This window comes from Cajanus cajan, chromosome 3 (genome assembly GCF_000230855.2).
Source record: "Cajanus cajan strain Asha chromosome 3, NIPB_CcT2T_4, whole genome shotgun sequence".
Lineage (NCBI taxonomy): Eukaryota > Viridiplantae > Streptophyta > Magnoliopsida > Fabales > Fabaceae > Cajanus > Cajanus cajan.
In genome coordinates, this window is record NC_138519.1 from 7,047,203 (window position 1) to 7,066,957 (window position 19,755).

At 31.3% G+C, this 19,755-nt stretch overlaps 2 protein-coding genes across 8 annotated transcripts; both read right to left on the reverse strand.

Annotated features, from left to right (window-relative positions):
* Positions 1-25: 25 nt before the first annotated feature.
* On the reverse strand, positions 26-4,631 carry LOC145955498 (uncharacterized). Of its 7 annotated transcripts, XM_083070296.1 has the most exons (10): positions 2,856-4,631; positions 2,428-2,777; positions 2,067-2,320; positions 1,674-1,930; positions 1,346-1,587; positions 1,056-1,262; positions 891-983; positions 701-798; positions 316-600; positions 26-231 (listed from the first exon to the last, which is right to left on the reverse strand). In XM_083070296.1, exon 1 carries the CDS (start codon positions 4,499-4,501, stop codon positions 3,560-3,562), a length of 942 nt encoding a protein of 313 aa, XP_082926422.1. In that variant the 5' UTR covers positions 4,502-4,631; the 3' UTR covers positions 26-231; positions 316-600; positions 701-798; positions 891-983; positions 1,056-1,262; positions 1,346-1,587; positions 1,674-1,930; positions 2,067-2,320; positions 2,428-2,777; positions 2,856-3,559. The 7 variants fall into 7 exon arrangements, with proteins under 7 accessions (XP_082926422.1, XP_082926429.1, XP_082926425.1 ...); XM_083070303.1 differs by lacking the exons at positions 2,428-2,777; positions 2,856-4,631 and having other exon boundaries at positions 29-231; positions 701-802; positions 2,067-2,416; XM_083070299.1 differs by lacking the exons at positions 2,428-2,777; positions 2,856-4,631 and having other exon boundaries at positions 37-231; positions 701-802; positions 1,674-1,933; positions 2,067-2,416.
* A 5,203-nt stretch (positions 4,632-9,834) lies between these two features.
* Positions 9,835-17,931, reverse strand: LOC109815546 (spindle/kinetochore-associated-like protein). The gene is made up of 9 exons (XM_020380298.3): positions 17,738-17,931; positions 17,537-17,661; positions 16,593-16,705; positions 16,400-16,487; positions 15,550-15,617; positions 15,061-15,166; positions 14,945-14,974; positions 14,698-14,811; positions 9,835-10,222 (listed from the first exon to the last, which is right to left on the reverse strand). The coding sequence occupies exons 1-9, from the start codon at positions 17,832-17,834 to the stop codon at positions 10,145-10,147; spliced, it is 819 nt and encodes a 272-aa protein (XP_020235887.1). The 5' UTR covers positions 17,835-17,931; the 3' UTR covers positions 9,835-10,144.
* Positions 17,932-19,755: the final 1,824 nt, after the last annotated feature.

Sequence of the window (19,755 nt, forward strand, 5' to 3'; positions counted from 1 at the left end):
ATTTAGTGCATAATAAATTTGTATCTTTGAAACATACAAATGGTCCTTAAGTTTAAGAAACTTAGGCACATAAAAACAACAAAAATATAAAGATGGTCCTAAAAGCTCCTAACAAACTAAAATTGAAGCAAATATCTAAATTGTCCCTCATGATGATCCTCCATTATCTTCAGGAATATGGCTAGACTGAGAAGAACGTCTCAAATCTGCTGGAGATTCCATTTCAGCTGCCTGAAATTAAAATAATAACAAATTAGATTTGAACTTTTACTTAGACAATAAAATTTACAATTTTTTAAATACTTTATTTTATACCTGATTTCCTTTAACAATTTGCATAAGGAAAGCTAATTGTTCCTTCAAAACATCAACTTCACCAACTCGTGCCTTAAGTGCTTCAACTTCAGATCGCAATTCTGCTATCGTGGCCGCATCTGATGAAGATCCAGACCTCGTAGAGGAAGAATATGATCCAATGATTTGAGTTGGAGTAACCCCAAGTCCCATGCCTCGAACATATCCTAGATGCTCCTTTCCAAACACTTTCAAGAATGCCTCATTCTTAGAAGAAGTCTCCTGAATTTCATTATGCAATTGTTCCTACCTATAATGTTGAATACATAGATAAATAGTAAAAGATTACTTATATGAGTGAAAAGCAAATGGTAATTGAAAATTACAAATAATATATTGTACTCACATATTTTTGTCTAGCATCTTCGTTCACAAATGATCCATCCTTCTTTTTATGAGCAATAGGATACATATCTCCTCTACTATAACGTCGTCCATATTGCACTTCCTAACATTTTTCACCATACCAAAAATAATTATACAAACAATTTTTTTCAATTTTTTCAAACAAAATAGACTAAATGAACTTTACATACCAACTCATCCCTTTTTCATGCTAATGTCTTTGATCCTAGAGTGTGTGGGATCAATAACTTTTCACGGTTTGTTGCATTTTTATCAGATATGTCCTACATTTAACAAAATTAAAAGTCAATATATGTAACCAAACTTATAACCAATGGAAGATGAAAACATATTACCATTTGTTTAGAACTCGTCCAAAATTGTACAAAAAGCCTCCAATGGTCTGGGTCAATCTCTGGTGGGTGCATCTGACAGTTTTCCTCCACAGAAATCTCCCAATTATAATTTTTGTGAAACAACCTACATTGAGTGTCCCTCCATTTCTTTCCCAAGCTAGCTAAGATATATTTTTTATGCTCTTGATCATTAACATCAAATTTTGCCTTTACCACAATATAATGAAAGTTATCATTAGTACACAAATTACACAAGAAATCACATGTGTGCAGTTAATTATAATTGATACCTGTATAGTTTCTTTATAAACATTGTTTTTGTAATCTTTTGGAACCTTTTTCCAAGTCTCGTACATTATGGGGAAATTACTGAAGTTGCTTACAATTTCACCCAAAAATCCTGCTAATAAACCTGCAGACTCTCCTATTGGTTGACCTTCAGAATTCCACTTGGTACACACCTTAGTGGCATCACATGATGCAAACACATCTTGCACCCTTAAACGTGTTTGCGTAACAACACCCTCTTCATCTAACATGTAAATAAACCAAACATTAACAACCCAACAAGTTTTGCAATAAATAATAATGAGATAACGAAAATTAGATTATACATACTAATAACATCAACATTCCAATAGGTAGGGGATTTTTTCTGAGCCACAGATAAATCTTCAACCACATCAGATTCATGGTGTGTCGACCTCCTAGATCCGGAGCGAATGGGTGAAGTAGCATGTATGTCATCACGAGAAGATGATTCAATATTTGGCATGAGCTCACTTTGAGGTAGTTGAACCTCTACACTTTGATGAGTGCCCATGGAGAAACTATTTTCTTCATTTGGTGTGGATTGACACCTAGCCACAACATGTCTTCTTGTACGAGGCATACCTGCATAAACCATAATGTTAACTTTAATAACTAAAAGTAGAAGATAAACATATAGCTACTACAAAGTTTAAACCAAACAAAAATATCTTGTGCAAAACAAATAAAGAGGTTTCTTACTCTTGACTCTTATTAAACCATATCTTGATTATCTTCATCAAAATTTTCATTGATGGTTGAATTTTCAAGATCATCATCTGTAGTCATTCTTGCCAATTGTATATGTGTGGCATCATCATGAAATATTTGTTCCAAGTTGTGTGATGGGTATGCCTCAATAGATCCCATAATTTCTTCATCATGTTCACCCATATCATAAAAGTCTCTAGGTTTCAAATGAACTGGTATGCTCCAACCTTGTTCCTTCTCATCCTCTACATAAAAAACCATTTGAGCTTCAGAAGCTTTAATGTATGGTTCATCATCTTCTTTTTCACCAGTATGTATTAGTCTTGCAAAGTTAATAGAGATAAAACTCAACTTATCTTCCTTCATGCCTCTTGAAGTAGTGGTGTCAGCCCATTCACATTTAAACATGGGTACTGTGAACCCATTATAGAAAATCTCAATGATATCTATCAATCTTCCATAGTATGGCACCCCTTCAAATCGCATTTGGGCATCATTATTGCTTGAGTAGCTTCTTGTTCCAAATGTGCCAAAAACTCCACTATTCTGAGTTTTTAAAAATTTGTCTCGTGTTAAGGTTCGAAATTTGTATCCATTAACATTAAATGCTGTGAACCTTTTAGCTCGATCAAAAGGACCTTGCGCAAGACTAATAAGAACATCTTTATCTGGTTCACTAAGACTGTCAAGATTATTTCCAATCTAATGGCATAATACATATTGTTAGTCAAATTCTTATTAAAAATAAACATATTGAACTTGGAATGAATAAGCACTTACGCGATTAGAAAACCAACGAACAAAATCTCTATGAACCCTCTTGTCTACCTCAGCAGCATTCCTTGCACCACCTCTTAGCTGCCTTCGTACAATATTTCTAAATTGCCTACTTAGTTATATCATATTAGATATACGAAAAAAAAAAAAGAACTTAATAATTTATCCAAGTGAAATAATTACTTACTGAAGGTAGTAATCAACCACAGGGTAATTCGTTAACACATGTCTATGAGCTTGTAACTTCTCCTTGGGGGTAAGGGTGAAATATGAAGAGCCACCAGCAGGTTTTCCAACCACGAGAAACAATTCACCTACTTGTGATTGAGATTGTCTATCATATGGCTCATCATCTACACGACCAAGTCGATTCCATCTTGTCTCAATGTTATCTAAATACCTTGAACAAAATGTAAGAATCTCTTGCATAAGGTAGCCTTCTGCTATAGAGCCTTCCGGTCATGCTTTATTACGTACATAAGATTTTAGTTGCCCTAAGTACCTATTATTAAGCCACAATCAATTTTATTTAGATGAATGTGTTTTATTACTAAAATGATAAAATAAAAAGAAACACTAACACACGTTTTTTACCTTTCTATAGGATACATCCATCGATAATGAGCAGGACCTCCAAGCTTGGCTTCTTCAACAAGGTGAACAACCAAGTGAACCATAACAGTGAAGAATGAAGGAGGAAACAACATTTACATGTGGCATAAAGTGGAGACAATTTGATTTTGCAATTTGTCTAAATCTTCAATTTTCAACACTTTACCACATAATTGTCTGAAGAATGAGCAAAACTCAATTAGTATTGTTGAAACCTCATCAGGCAACGTTGTCCGCATGGCTAATGGTAAGAATTGCTCCATCAATACATGAGAATCATGACTTTTCAACATTCCATTCAATTTAAGGTTATCTAAGTCAATGCATCTAGAAATGTTGCTAGAATAACCATCTGGCACGGTGATATTCTTTAGAGTTGTTAGAAATGCCTTCTTTCCTCTATTAGTCAATGCAAAGATTGCTAAAGGATATTTTCCATGTTCATTTGGCCAAAGTTCAGGTCTAATACCCATAGCTTGCAAGTCTTTTCTCGCATTAACATTGTCTTTTGTCTTTACACTATCATTTAACAAAGTATATATGACATTGTCACACACGTTCTTCTCAATATGCATCATGTCAAGATTGTGACGTAAACAATTATCCTTCCAATATGGAAGTTCAAACAATATGCTTTTCTTTTTCCACTGTTGAGTGCTACTTTGTGGAAGATGTCCACCTCGGGTTCTTTTTCTTGTCCCTTCTTGCACTGGTATTCTACCAAATGTGACATTAATATTCTGAACCTGTTCAAGAATTTCAGAACCAGATAATGCTTTCGGTGAACTACGCAAATCTTGCTCACCATTAAAGCGGATCCTGTTCAGTCTAAATCTGTGTTTTTGATCAAGAAAGCGACGATGACCCATGAAACACCATTTCCTGCTATAAGGAAGACGACAGGGAATAGAGTCAAAGTTACAAGATAGGCAAGCAAGTCCGGTGTAAGTGTTCCACCCAGAAAGTGTTCCTAGCCCAGGAAAATCACTAATCGTCCACATTAAAGCTGCATGTAAAAAATCACTAATCGTCCACATCAAAACTTGCTAGAAAAAAAAAATTCTCTTGGTAAGCTCAGAGTAAGGTTCACACCAGATGAAGGCATGTTCTATGTAACCCGATATGGCAATAATCATTATATATAGTGGGATCCCAATTCTGACAAACTCAGTACACGAGGTACCAAGAAAATTACAAATTAATTAATTACTCAACCAATTACTGCTATTTACAAATAGATTGTTTAATTTCTTGAAATGGCAAACATGCTGAAAGGAAAGAGGAATTATTACATAGTCTTGGACCACTACATGTCCATTGTCCCTACTAATCGTCATGCAGTCGACAACCTTAATTTTCAACTTAGAAGTTAATATTAATAACACTCAATTATATAACATATGAAGATTGATGAGATCATGGTGGGCTTCGACTTAAGGAAACACAATAATCAGGCAATTAAACAATTCAACACATTCTTCAAGTTAGAATGTTTTCTAATTCAAGTTTTGCGAACTACCACACAAGCTATTTTTTAATTCCTTCAAATGACAGATATACAAAGAGGAACTGCATAGTACTCAGTCAATTTTAAAAACAATAAACCAAACATGATTGAAAACCATCAACCATAAAACATAAAACCCAATACCTAGATTCATCGGTATGTACCAGAGTTCTTTGGTTGCAACACAATCAGTTGACTATTTGTGCATCTTTGTTACCCTCTAAGATGCTGTCAATGCCAGTTCCACCTGATCTCAAATTAGATAGCAAGGCATTACGACCAGTCAAGACCATATGGAAAAAGCTATTAACATAAAACCCAATATCTTTGTTGCTCTGTGAGCAAGTTTCTAACTCACCGGATGAGGCAGAGGAAAGCAGAGGTGTGACCGTGACCCCGTGAACCAGTGGTTGTGAGCAACGTTCAATGCAGCAGGCTAGAGGCGTCACTCTTGAGCAGCAGAGGCGTGACCGTGAGCGAGAGAGAAGAAGAAGAATGGACTGATAGAGAAGAAGAAGAATGGAGCGAGAGAAACGGGGATTATGTTGTTAAGGGTTAGGTTTGTGGACGAGAGGGGAGGGAACATTTGAGTAAGCTGAAATTTTTAACCTACCTGCGGCGGTTCTATATTAACCGTCGAAAAAAAATTAAAAATTGCGTCTGTTGGGTCAAACCGCCGTAATTTTAATGTGTTTTAGTCAAAATTAAAAAACCGCAGGCGGTTCTTTAAAACCGCCGCAAACTTTGTGACGTTATTTCATTTTTTTGGTGTAGTGTATAGATCTTAAACTCATTACCAAGAGTCGATGGATCCCTTTTTGATTTATCATTTAATTATATAATAATTTAATTACACCCAATAATCATTCAACTTAAGGTATTAGGTGTCTGAAATCAAAGTATAATACATATCTTGTTAATTATTATGATAATCTCACGTCTAAGAAATTATATATTTCTTCTTAAGAATTTTCTATTGACAAAATATTAAGGTAATACATAACCCTTAGGAATTCTCCTTTATAGAGTCTGTTTAATAGTCATATCCCTATATGCATTATTTATATGAGTAATTTAATAAATAAGATCTATTAATCTTTGTCCAATAAATACTATTACACATATATTGATCTATATGGATTAATGATGTCCTATTCTCAATAATCCTATGATCAAGAACAATTTAGATAAAAATAAAAAAAAAACTTATTTTTCTCATTATTATAATCTCTGTTATAAAAAGAAGTCTTTAATTTTAATCAAATACTTTATCATATTAATTATTTTTCATAATCAATAAATATGACAATAAAGCACAATCTTGCATAAAAGTGTAACGACCCGCCGTGGTCGCTACACTTAATGGAATCGAACCAAAATTTGTAAACTAAAATAAATAATAAAATTGGATAACTCATAAATACAAAAAAAAAACATATATTCAAGAACTGAAACAATATATTTTTTTAAAATTACAGAACTAAAAACATAAATGTTAAATTTTTTGTCCTTAAAATTTAAAATTTATTTTGTCCCTAAAATATAAGAATTATTATTTTGTTCCTCAAACTTAAAATTTATTTTTTTAGTTTTTGTAAATTCAAAAAAAAAGTTGTTTTAGTCTCATATACGTCTTTTTAATCCCTCATATTTACAACATGTGTTTTTATAGCCACTAAAAATAATATATATATATATATATATATATATATATATATATATATATATATATTATTTGAGTCTTTCTTCTCAAATGTTATTTGAGTCTTTATTTCAGCCATTATTATTTGAGCCTCTAAAAAACATATATTCAAGAACTGAAACAATATATTTTTTTAAAATTACAGAACTAAAAACATAAATTTTAAATTTAGGGGACCAAAAAAACAGTGACTCTAAATTTGAAGTACCAAGAACATAATTAAGTCTTGTAAAAATTTATCCCTATAACTATACATTTTTTTCAATTATTACATGTTATCAATAATTGTGTGTTGAGTGTTCTAAGGTCAAGTGTTGAGAGACTCTATGAGTTAAGGAACTCTTGAGGAGTCTGTAGGGTATTTTAAAGTTTCTCTTGACAGAGGTCCAATTTGACCCTGAGAGAAAGAATATAAGGTTTCTTTTGAGAATTAAGTTTCATAAGTTCATTCTCAAGATTCCTACAGAGATAAATTAGAGAGAAGTGCTCTAGAATTCTAAAGTTTCCTTCTTCTTTCTAGGCTTCCAGAGTACGTAGATGATCTTTGTTGAGCATCTAGTTGGTGATTCAAAGTCATGGAGCTAAGAATCAAAGTTAGTGCAGAATTTTCTCGGTGTTATTACTCAGAGTTCTCTTTCCTTCTTCCTCTTTTTGCTTAGAGTTGAGATAAGGGAAACTAGAACTTATTTTTGGTTGGATCGCTTATGATGCATGTTGGTTTTTTCATCAAATTCTTGTATGTTGGCTAGATTTGAATTGAATGATATGAGTTGTTAAGTTTTGGTGCTTTGAGCATATGAAGGTGGATTTTGATGAAGGGAGTCATTTGATTGTTGCATGTTGTAATTCTAATTGGAAATGAGTTGTTTGAAGTGTATAAGTGGGAGATATTACATTGCATGTTGGAGATTTGTCTAGTTTTTAGGAGAAAGGAGGGCAATTGTTGAGTTTGCAAGTGCAAAACTCATTATCGTGCTAGGCATGCTTTCATGGCATTGGGCATAGTTTAATTATAGGCACTCAATTTTTTTTCATGTTAAGTGCAAGATTGGTGGCAACTCAGGCATGAGGAGAAAAAATTGTCTTGAGTTGGAGTGACATTGAGCGTGAGATGAGAAAATTGACTCTGTCTAAATTTGTGTTGAGCACCAGAGGAGTGACATTAGGTGTGGGGAGAAAGAATTGCCTTGGGTTGGCGTGAGGCTAAGTGTGAGATTTTACCATACCAAGCGTGAGAGCCTAGGGATTTCCCATCTCATCCACACCGAGTGCAAGTTAAATGGCATTAGGCCTAGGTGAGGCAAAGAGCCCTCTACCTCAAAGACGTCAAGCATGGGTCACTTTGAAAATACTTGTTCTTGTAATTAAATGGTGAATATGAATAGGTTAGTTGAATCTATTGCATGTTGTATGTTAATTGGAGATGTTGTTCTATGTATATTGATATAGCATGGGATGATATATATAGATGATGGTATGATTGAAATGGTTGAGATGCATGGCATGCTATGATGTTGTTAAATTTGTATATACGTTGATTTAGGGTAATGCATATATATAGGTGATGGTTGTTGATGTGTACTTGATGCTAAGAATATTATAGGTATTAAAACATGTTTATTGACTTAGGACTAGAGGAAAGGATATTTTCCAAAAGTAGAATGTCCCATAGTGGGGATATTGATTTGACACATCAGAAAGCCATTTGTTGAAACACTCCTTAAGTAGGTGTTAACTCTTGGAGTAAACTATTAAATCTCCTATAGATTCTTAGTCAATGTTGGAATAAGGTATGATAAATATACATTTATATAGTAGATAAATAATATTTATTTTAAAGATCTATAAAAAAATTTGGATGTGACATAATAATGTTATGGACAGTTGTGGATATTACTTAAAATGAACACTTAACATCCTAATAAACAAATAAATGATTAAAAATTTCACATGATAATAGAAATTTAAAACAAAAATTTTCAAATTTAGAAGATGAAAAACAAAGAAATTCTTTTTACATACACCAAAATCAAATCTTACATATATTACAAAGACAAAATACATTTAAGTCAAGAAATAGTTATTTATTTCTTTAAAAAAAATCATAGGTAAAATATTATTTCTTCAAAATAATTCAAACCAACCTACACGTACTATTCTTTTCAATAAATCCTAAACTCTAAATCTTAAATCTTAAACTTTTAATAAGAATCAAAAATATTTTATAAGACCAGTAAAAAAACAATAATTACAAAATTTAAAAGATGAAAAATTAAAATACATAAATAAATTTGCAGCACCAAAATCAATACTCACTTATTTTCCAGAAACTAAAATCATATTTAATACTTTTAATTTTCTTTCTGTAGCAGTGATCTTTTAACGCTTGACTTATGCAACGTACATGAATCATTGGATTTGGATGGTTAAGATGAGAAGCGTGTTCTTGGAAAATTCTAACCTATTTTATCCATCACATTTTTCACATCTTGGAAATTTTTCAACTCTTTTTTTCTTGTCATTATTTGTAGTTTTATAGGGTGCATTTAATAGAGTTTTATCATTTGTTCCCATCATTATTTGTAGTTTTATAGAGTGCATTTAATTGAGTTTTATCATTTTAACAATGAATTAATTCTGAACATCATATGTAATACTGTAAATACTTAAATATGTGCCATTAGCATGACATTTTTTCTTAAGTATCTTATTCTTATTAATTAAAACTTTGAATTGAATCTAATTTTTTTGTGTTTTATATTCTTTTGTGTAAATTTGTATTGAAAATAAGTTAAATAATATATAATTTTATCCAAAAATTATCAAAATAAATTAGTAATTAACTTTAACCTTATCTTACACTAATTTAAACTTTTATGTAACAAAATAAAAAAAGTTATACTTATCTCTATCTTGTTTATTATTTATTTTTTGCATATACATACATGTCAAAAATATTTTATAAACAAATGTCTCAAAATATTTTGTTAAATTTTGTTTTTCCATTTAAGCACCTTTAAATTGTATCTAGTTAAAAAAAATTACGAAACATATTAATTCTTAATTGTTAATTTTAAGATATTGTATGAATATATTTATAAAAAAAAAAAAAAGTAATTAAAAAAAACAAAAACAAAAACGAGCCTATTGCCACCGCCGTGTGAAACAGACTTACCCGCAGAAAGCACGGGTTGTTGATGCTTTATAGTTCGGTTCAATGTATTTGTTTATGTTGATAATAAACCAATGAATGACACAAAAGTTAACATACATTCATAACTATACACATCCACAAATAAAAGTAGAAAGAAGTTGAATGTCTAAAATGATTACATCAATCTAAATGACCCTTTTAAATTTTCTTTGTATACATAGTACATACACATGTGGCTGAACTGAAGTCAACCAATGAAATAAGGCTTTGTTGTCGTTGTATACTGTATACGCACATGAAATACTGAAACTAGTCCTTTAGTGAGGCTTTTGCAGAATGATGACCCGATGATGTCCGACACGAGTTTCATTAATGCGTCCAAGGTGACGAAGAACCTGCAGAACGTCAAAGACGACACACATGAAATATCTTGTGAACCGACAAACCAAATTATGCAGAGAGATCGCACACTAAAGTTTCTATTGGAACTTCAAGTCAACTATCTTTCATCCGGTTTATAATAGGATTGCATCAGAAAATATTGGGAAACATTCACTATTTGGGGATAATGGCATTACTACCTCAAAATTTCACCCCATTTCCCTGGCTACTGTCTACTGCAACCATATTAAGCATTCAAGCATTGCCTCAAAATGATGTCAATATTGACCAAGCATAAAAGAACAGCCAATTCACATCTCGTGTCAAGAAGAGGTAATATTGATCATGCACTCAGGAAACTTGGTATGTCTTGAGATCCTTGACATAAAATCCAACTGGGAAAAACTCATGCTACAACCATTATCAAAAGTGAATTGTTTAACTCCGATCTTTGGTGATCTCAGGAACAATCATAATAATTTTAAGAGAAAATTATTTTGAACCAAATGAAGAGCAGAATCATTATTTAAAGCAAAGCACCATTAGCATGATTTGATTAAATCAAGGGGCGAGCGAGCAATTAAAGAAAGAGGACATCCACAAACTAGGAGTGAGTAAAATCCGGTCCGATCCAATGACAGTCTGCCCAAAAAGGATTGGACAAATTCGGATTTTAAAATTAAAGCCTGCGTATTCTTTTAGGAAAGGTAATCTTCCAAGTCGTACAAGCCCGATTTCACTGTCTCACTATATTAAGAAATATAATTTCTTTTGACCTGTCGTGTATTAATAATAAAATTTTAATTAGTAGATAATATTTTGTATCATGTTATTATTAGGCATGGCAACAGGATGGGTCAAGGTGTGAGCGGGTTTTATGTTTCCCGCCCCTTCTCTCGCAAATTTAAATCGCCTCCGCTCCCAATACTCGTTGAAAGTAAAACTTAGGTATTCATTCCCGTCTCTAGCGGGGTTCGGGTTTCCCCACCCTGCCTCCATAGCCGCTCATGAATTTTTTTTCTTTTTTGTTTCTAATAAATATGAAAAAATAAAAAAAATAAAAGAAAAGTAAAATAATACAAAATTTCACATATAAAGATTTCTAATTTTGGTTTATATATATAAATAATTTTTTAATTATATTATTAAGCGACGCAGGAGCGAGGGCGAGGCGAATATTAACATCCCCGTTCCCGTCCCTGCTCCCAATTTTATCAATGGGGAAAAACCTGAACCGATAAACATGAGTTTTCTCCATTCAAATCAGGGCGAGTTCAGAAGTGTATTTATGGGATCAGGTTAAATTTTCATGCCTATCAAAAACACTACATATTTATAATGATATTTATTTTAAGAAGTATATCATAAAATATAACTATTTAATTATTATAACTTCTTTATTCTACACTTTAAATAAATATCATATTAATTTTAATATATTATGTTAAAATATCGAGTCGGTAACATTTATTTTGAGTCTTGACCCGGATCAGATTTGGATTTAAATAAATAACTAGGTAAAAATTTCCATGTTAGGTTAGAAATAAACTCATCACTTGCTCACCCTTACCACAAAGAGGGTGAGGCTTGAATTCTATACATAGTTGACACGAATAGGTGGCAAAGTTATAATAGCATACATGTACAACATGGTGCTTAAGAGGGCATATTGAAAGTGTATTTAGGATAGTTGTAAGAATTAAATTATTTCAATAATTAATTATAATTGAAATGATTTTTTTGTTTGAATAAATTTGTTAAAAAAAAGTAATTTTGAAAAATTAATTTTTTTCTATACCATGATATTGACAAAAATATCTATCGATTTTCTTAGAAATTAGTTTCTCTCGGTATGTCATTTTTTATCAAGCTCAAGACTCAAACTCAACACCTTGAGAATTAATTACAACACTAATTGAGCCAACAAACATTAATTCTGAAATATTAATTTTGTTTTCATACAATAAAAAACCAACATGTATATAATAAATCAATTCACGAGGAAAAAACAGTTAAAAATAAGTATTATAAGCTTCAAATTCTCATATTAAAGAAAATAATTTATTTAAAAAAACTATTTAAAAGTTTAAATGGTCATCCTAAACATCCAACTTGTTTTATCAAAATATAAAAAGTATCGAATATGTTTTTAACCCTTAAACTTTTGTCAACTTTTGTTTAGATCCTAAACAATTTTTTTTTTAATTTTAGTCCTTAAACTTTTGTCGATTTTCATTTTTAATCTTTAAACTTTTTCACTTGTTAACATTTTGGTTCCTAACATCAAAATTTTGTATTCATGAAAATAAATTTTAAGAACTAAAATTCAATAAAATTTGTTCAAGGATTAAAAACAAAAATCTAGGACTAAAAACATTTAATTCACATAAAATCGTCCCAAACATGTTCTGGGTGACTAGATGGAGTGAAATTGCATTAATAAGAATGGTCATTCCCACGGTCAAAGTTGTTCCTTTGAGCAACTAAAGTTGAGAAAAAAGTATCAACGGTAGGGTTCATAGGCTAGAGTTTGAGCGTAATCATTTACATATAGGCAGCATAAGCCCACTAGAAAAAAAAAACAAAAAAAAAATTTAAACTTCCTTAGTGATTATTATGATCCCTTAGATCTAATTAAAGGACACTGAATAGTGAAATCCGGTCGAAGAACACCAGATTTCTGACTTCTTCCTATTGTTAGCTAAGTTTAGAGACCCCAACGATCTCCAAGAGTAAAAGTAATTAAGAATCTTCTAAAAAAATTGTGCAAAACAATCTTTTCTGTTTTTAGCAAATTAGTTAACACGCTCTCAGAAATAACTGCTCTACAATACAGAACTAGCAGCTATAGTGACTAGCCATCCTAAAAAAAGATTGCAAATTGTTCAATAAGAAACCACCATACCAACAGGTGTCGATAACCTACAAACACTATTATTTACTAATGGAGCCAAGACACTATTTATTTCTATATTTTATTTAACAAAAATATTTAAAAATTATCAATGTTTGATAGATCAATTAGTGTTGCATTTACTCTTCAAACTTAAAGATCTTGAATTCAAGTTTTATCTTTATAAAAATGATTAATTTTTAATATTATTTTTTATTATTTAAAAATTTAAGAATAAAATCGTCTAAAAACATGTATAAAAAATAGAACAATCCCTCTTTATTATATGTTATAGGTTATATAGCTAGTGAAAAAGAAAAAAGCACTTCATACATACTTTTACAATTGGAAAAGATGTATGAGTTATAAGTGGTTAAAGATGTAAATATGCGAAAGATGTGAGACTAGATAAAAATGAATGAAATTAAAATAAGTTTAGAGTATAGTTAAAGGGTAAAGTAGTCCATAGTTTAGAGTGTAATTAAAAGATAATTGATAAGTATCATATTTGTTTTGAATTTGTGGTATAATTGGATGTACTTATTTTAATTTTCTTTAACTTGAGTTTTTGATTTGATCCAAATTTAATTTAATTTGTAAAAAATTAACTTTAGTTTATAAGTTTTAAGAAAATTTACAAGCATTTTGATGTCATCTTATAGATGAAAAGGAGAAGGATGGGAAACATTGAAATAAGTAGAAAACTTAGTGAAGCATCAGGAGAAATTTGGCTATGTATTGACGTTGAACATGGAATCCCATGCTCAATCCAACCTTCCAAAGACTTTAGCAAGTTGATTCAATTTGTCATGCTCAATCCAACCTTCAAAGGTCAATTTTTATTATTCTCTTAAGGGTGGATTTCCACGTTTAACGTCAAAAATACTGACATGTCATTAATGAGAAAATACAAAAGGGCTTATGACCTAAAATCGAGAGATTTGAAGACAAAATATTGAGGAACATTTCTTAGAGTGTGTGTGGCAGTCGAAAGAGCTCACATGACTTCAAAATCAAATTTCTTCATTTCTTCGTTATTTTTGTTGTGCTCCATGTCTATGTCTAGTTAAGTTCACCCATGTTAGAGTTTGATGTAACCATATCTATTCTCGTGTTCACATTCTAAGTTATTAATCTTAGTTATTATTTAGTATTATTGCTCTCTTCACTTAATGCATGTTATGGTTTGATCTCCTTTAACTTGTGAAACCTTGAACTGAAGTAAATCAGTTAATGATATTTACATTTAGGAATAGAGTAAATGCTATAAGTCATGCATAAACTTTTGTTCTTAAAGTTGGGTTCTTTGTTAGGTTATATAAGAAATTGATAGCTTAATCAAGAAACTTAAACTCTAACTTATAAGGAATTAATGTTTGAGACCCTCCTTTGATTTTCCTTCAACCATCCCACACTAGGTAAAGGGTGAAAAGGTGAACCCAGAAATGGCAATGAACTAGCTCATCCAGTATGATTACATTAGATTAGAACTTTAAATATTCATGATTATCCAGCTTAAAATTTCAAATAACTTCACAAGTAATTCATTAGCAAGTTCAACTTCACCAAAATCACGTTTGAGATAAGAACGCTTACCGTCAGTATTGCTTTTCCAGTGTTGTCAAGTTTCAGTGATGGTCCTTTTATGTCAACTTCAAGAAAAAAGTGTTTTCCCTTAATCCCTTCCATGGTTGCAATATCTCTTATTTCCTGCATTGTTAAGACAACTGAGAACCTTTTTCTGTTGGCATAAACTGATAGATAACTACAGAAAAGCATGACCAGACAGAAAACAATTCCTTGAGAAAATAATTTTTGAAATAAAAATAAAGGTTTAACTCACCAGAGCTTTTTCCCAAAGATTTTCCGCCAACTTCATGAACAAGAAAAAAAAATCGTCAAGACAAAGGCAAACTGTAACGAATGTAATTTACAATTAAAACAAAATTGTGTGTTAACCTTCTTTCTGGGGGCAACGATAAGTTGAGCATTTGCTTCAGCATAAGACGCCATATCATTGATTGCTGCATTCACCTTCTCTAGTGTAAGCCTGCCTCTCATGTATCTGTAACATCAGACATGGTGTCAGGCAATGAAGTAAGCATAAATCATGAATAGAGAAGAGCATGTTTCTACATCGAAATTCTAGTCATTGACTAAGTCAACAATGTTTTGAGACATCTCAAATGACACACCTGGTGACAACACTTACATTGCTCCGACAGGTATAATTTAAGAGCCAAACGCACTGGAAAAATGAAGGAGCCAAAGCTACAGGGGGATTATAACTATGAAAACACTTTCTTCTAAGAGCAATTTATGCATGTTTTGTTGACAATTCATCTTCACATCATCAGATGTATTATATAACATATATATAATACAGCTGAATTTAGATTGACGATGTAGAGAATTATTCAATCAATGGAAGTATAGTTTGTTACTTACGATGACAAGGAATCTAGTTCACTTCCAGTAACATACCACGTTGGTGGTGAACCACGACCTTTTTTCTCCTACAAAAGAAAATCTCAGACCATAACATGACAATGTATCTAGTAATGATAAGAAAAATGATATAGCTTTACTGAGGCAAGGGCAACAAATTCTCAAGTAGGGAACAGTCAAACAGATTAAAAAGAACCGAAAAAGAGAGAAAACATAAAAACATGGAATGCAAGGCGATATAATAGTTCCAAATTTCCCATATAATACTTCTAAACTATCAATAATTCGTGTTGTGTTACAACTGGAACCCAGAATTAAAAGAACTCATGTAGCTGTACTCAGAAGTAGAGAAAGAGAGACGATAAGAGAGAAAAAGAAAACTGTTATCATGTAATGATTGCTGAGAATTATAGTTTCAGTCCTCTCCTCCACAATGAATTTTCCCGAAATCTACTACTACAGTATCTATCTATACTGCTATTTATAGCAATCAACTCCTAACTACCTAGTGACCCCTATAACTGCCCAATTAATTGACCTGCGGGTCACTTGAGTTTGTTATCTTCGTATTCCTTCTGCAGCACACTTAAGTAATAGGTTCCTTATTCGTAACATGTTGTGATGATCTAAATATGTTTCGAAAAGGTTAAGAGTATTGGTAGTAGAAAAAACATAGGTGAGCCTAATCCAGTTATCTAAAACAAGGAAATATTACCACATTTCAAGAAAATTAGTTGCGATGATACATTGCATACTGTTAAGAAATACACAGGCTTCGTCTCTCGGCATTAGATGGACTATGTTAGGCGTGAACCAAAATGATATTTGCACTTAAACAGATCTCACTTACCTTGGGCACTGGCACTGCTGCAGGCTCCTCATCAAGCTTCAAGGCCTCAAATGATCCAGAGTCTTGTCCAGAAAATTCAGGAAACAAACTGCGGAACAGCACTAACAACAATTAGGTGTCTGCTCAAACAGAGATGATATAAATTTCGTAAAACAAACCACATAACAGATTAAACAAAAAAATATAAAATTACCATCTACTAGTTTCCAAATGTGACATTGTCACTCTATCAGGCACTTGGTGGGGAACATGAAGAGACAAATTCTGCAGTTTCTTTTGCTGCCGCAGTGATGCATCGATCAATTTCTACTAGAAGGCCAACAAACAAACTCAACAGTCATCAATTGAAAAATATGAGTTTAATTATTCAATCAATACAACGCAAAAAATCTAGAATAAGGGTAAACAGCAAAAGCTATACAAAAATCTGTTCCTTTTTTCTTTCCCCAGCTATAATGTTTAATTCTACTAATGGTTGACATCTACAGTTGCGTGTGGTATAAATAATCATAGTTTGCTTCTTTTCAGTGAATTTCCCAATGTCAATCTCCAAGCATATCTAATCAAGAGACTTGATCCATTGAAATAATTGCATGAAGCACAGGAACATTTGGAAGAAGTTACTTAGACTTGTTAAAATGTTATATGACTTTTCTGTGAACTCATTCTACCTTCTTATTTTCCTTTCTTTTATATTTATATGCTTATAAAAATAAGGTTTAAAAATACACTTGATCCCTACATATTCATACATTCAATCTTTTAGTCATTACATTTTGATTCCGATATATATCACTTTTGTTTTCATTTAGTCTCTATCCTCTATTGATTAAAGAGACTAAAATGTAAGATTCATGAAATTATAAGACTAAACAGAATCAAAAAAAAAAAATGATATGTAAACTAGAGAAGCTAAAATTAAATGTTTTTAACTATAACGACTAAAAAGTAAAAATCATGACAAGAGCTTACCGAACAAGTGTTTAACCCAAATCAACTTACCACCCAAACACTCCCTAAACATTAATTTTCCTCGAATTCTAAAGAAGCAGCATACGCGAGAAACAAAGCCCAGAACCAATTAAGCATCTAGAGCTAACGGAATTGGAAGCAAAATCAAAAGCCACAAATACATGCCTTGGTTTTGGGAATGGCTTGAACCTCTTGGCGCAGGCGGTCCTTGATGGCCTTGACCTGAAGCTCCATGGCGGTGACCGCCGCATCCACCGCCGAGAGATCCGCGACGCCGCTGGCGGGGTACACTGGAAAATTGGTGTGAGAAGGAAAGCTTGGAATTGGATGATTGAAAATTGAGATTAGGTGAAGGAGGTGACTCACTGTTTCGCGCAATGACGAGTTCCTGAAGCTGCGTTATGCGACCATTGAAGGAAGATATCAAGGAATCCAACGACGCACCAGCTTGCTTCCCGTTCATCTCTCTCTTTCTTTCTATCCCAAATTCAAGTGTTGAACTCACTCACTCAAGCCTTTTGGTTTGGTTCTGCACTTTCGGAGATTAGGTTTCATAATTTGAAATGCTACGCTAGTTTCGCCGCCAAATGCCATTCTTTCAAATTGGATTCTTTTTTTTTTTTTCGTCTATAACACTGTGGCCCAAAGCTTACACAAACAAACAATCATGTGTTTTAATTAAGTGAATTTTCTTAGCTAAATATTATTTTAATATAGATAATAATTGGATTTAAAAATATAATGTTGACTTTTAGATTATAAGGTAAATTTTATAATCACTAGATTAAGTTTGTTGATCTCAAATCACAAGGCAAATCTTATAATCATTAATTAAGCGATTTAATACTATTTTCGTTTTTATATAAGACCTTTTCACTTTTTTGTTTGTCTTGTTTTTTACAAGATCATCTTTTAGTTATAGTTGCATTAGTTATATATATATATATATATATATATATATATATATATATATATATATATATATATATATATATATATATGTATATGTATATGTATATGTATATACTTAAAAATAAAAGCTCGTTTACTTAAATTTAAAAAGAAATATTTTTAAACAAATATTTTAAAAATTTTATTTAAAAGTATAGAGGAGTTATTTCTAAAAAAATAGAAAATTGCTTATTTTAAAAGAAGAAGAAGTTTAGACAAATACATAAATAAAAAATTAAAAAATTAAAAAAGTGTTTATTTTATTTAAAAAAATATAAGTAAAAAAAATTAAAACAAACATATCCTAAGTGTTTCTAAACAGGTATTTAAAAAAAACAATTCTTTAAAAAGTAGATAGAAGTTTTTTCTTAGAAAAATAGAAAATTATTTATTTTAAAAAAAATTAGACAAATACATTAAAAAAAATTAAAAGTACTTATTTTATTAAATAAATACCTTTAGAGGAAAAAAGTTTAAACAAACTCTATCTTCTCTAAAATATTTTATTTAATTAAAAATTATTTTAAATAAAAAATAAATTATTAACATTAATTAAGTATAAAATTTCTCTCTTATCATATTAAAGAAAATAAATAGGCATGTATATATATATATATATATATATATATATATATATATATATATATATTCTTCCAAACATTAATTATTTAATAAAAATGATTAAATAAAAAAGAAGGTTAATTTTGAAAAAAAACTAATTTAAATTATTAATTTTTTTATTAAATTAACTAATTGATAAAAAAAATTTAATTAAATTTTAAAATAATATAATTTAGTTTAAAAAGTATTATATTAATTAATTAGAGATGGAGTCGGTAGTCTTTTTATGTGGGCGTACTACTCAAGTTTATGGGGAAAAAATACGCGAATTAATAAGTCAATTTACATTATTTAATGGCATTAATGTCGTTTCATTTTCTTTTTCTTCTTCAATATCGGAGTAGCTCGGAGTTTGTCGTTCATTCCGTTCTGAGGTAAGACAAGCTAGGATTTGGGATTTTGGTTGAAAACGTGGGACTATTGAACGGATTGAAGGTTTAATGTTGATAAATTGATGAAATCTGCAATTGAGAGATTGATTCAAGGGATTTTATGTTGAAATTGGGGTTTTTGGTTATTCTTGATGTAAGATTGAAATGTGTTGATTTCCTTGAGTTTTTGTAAATGCATGTTACTTTTCTTCTGAATTCTGAGTTGTATGTTGTTGGGGTTGAATGATTTTGGGGTTGCATGTTTTGATCATTGCATGGGTTGAGAGGAATTGGAGATGTAGTTGTTCATTTGCTGGTATGAATTTTTGGGTTTGGGACGCTAAGCATGGGTTTTCACGCTTAGCGTGACAATTTCGAAATGTTGCTGGAACTCTAAGGCTAAGCATGAGATTCTGGGCTTAGTGTGAGAGTGAGATGTGC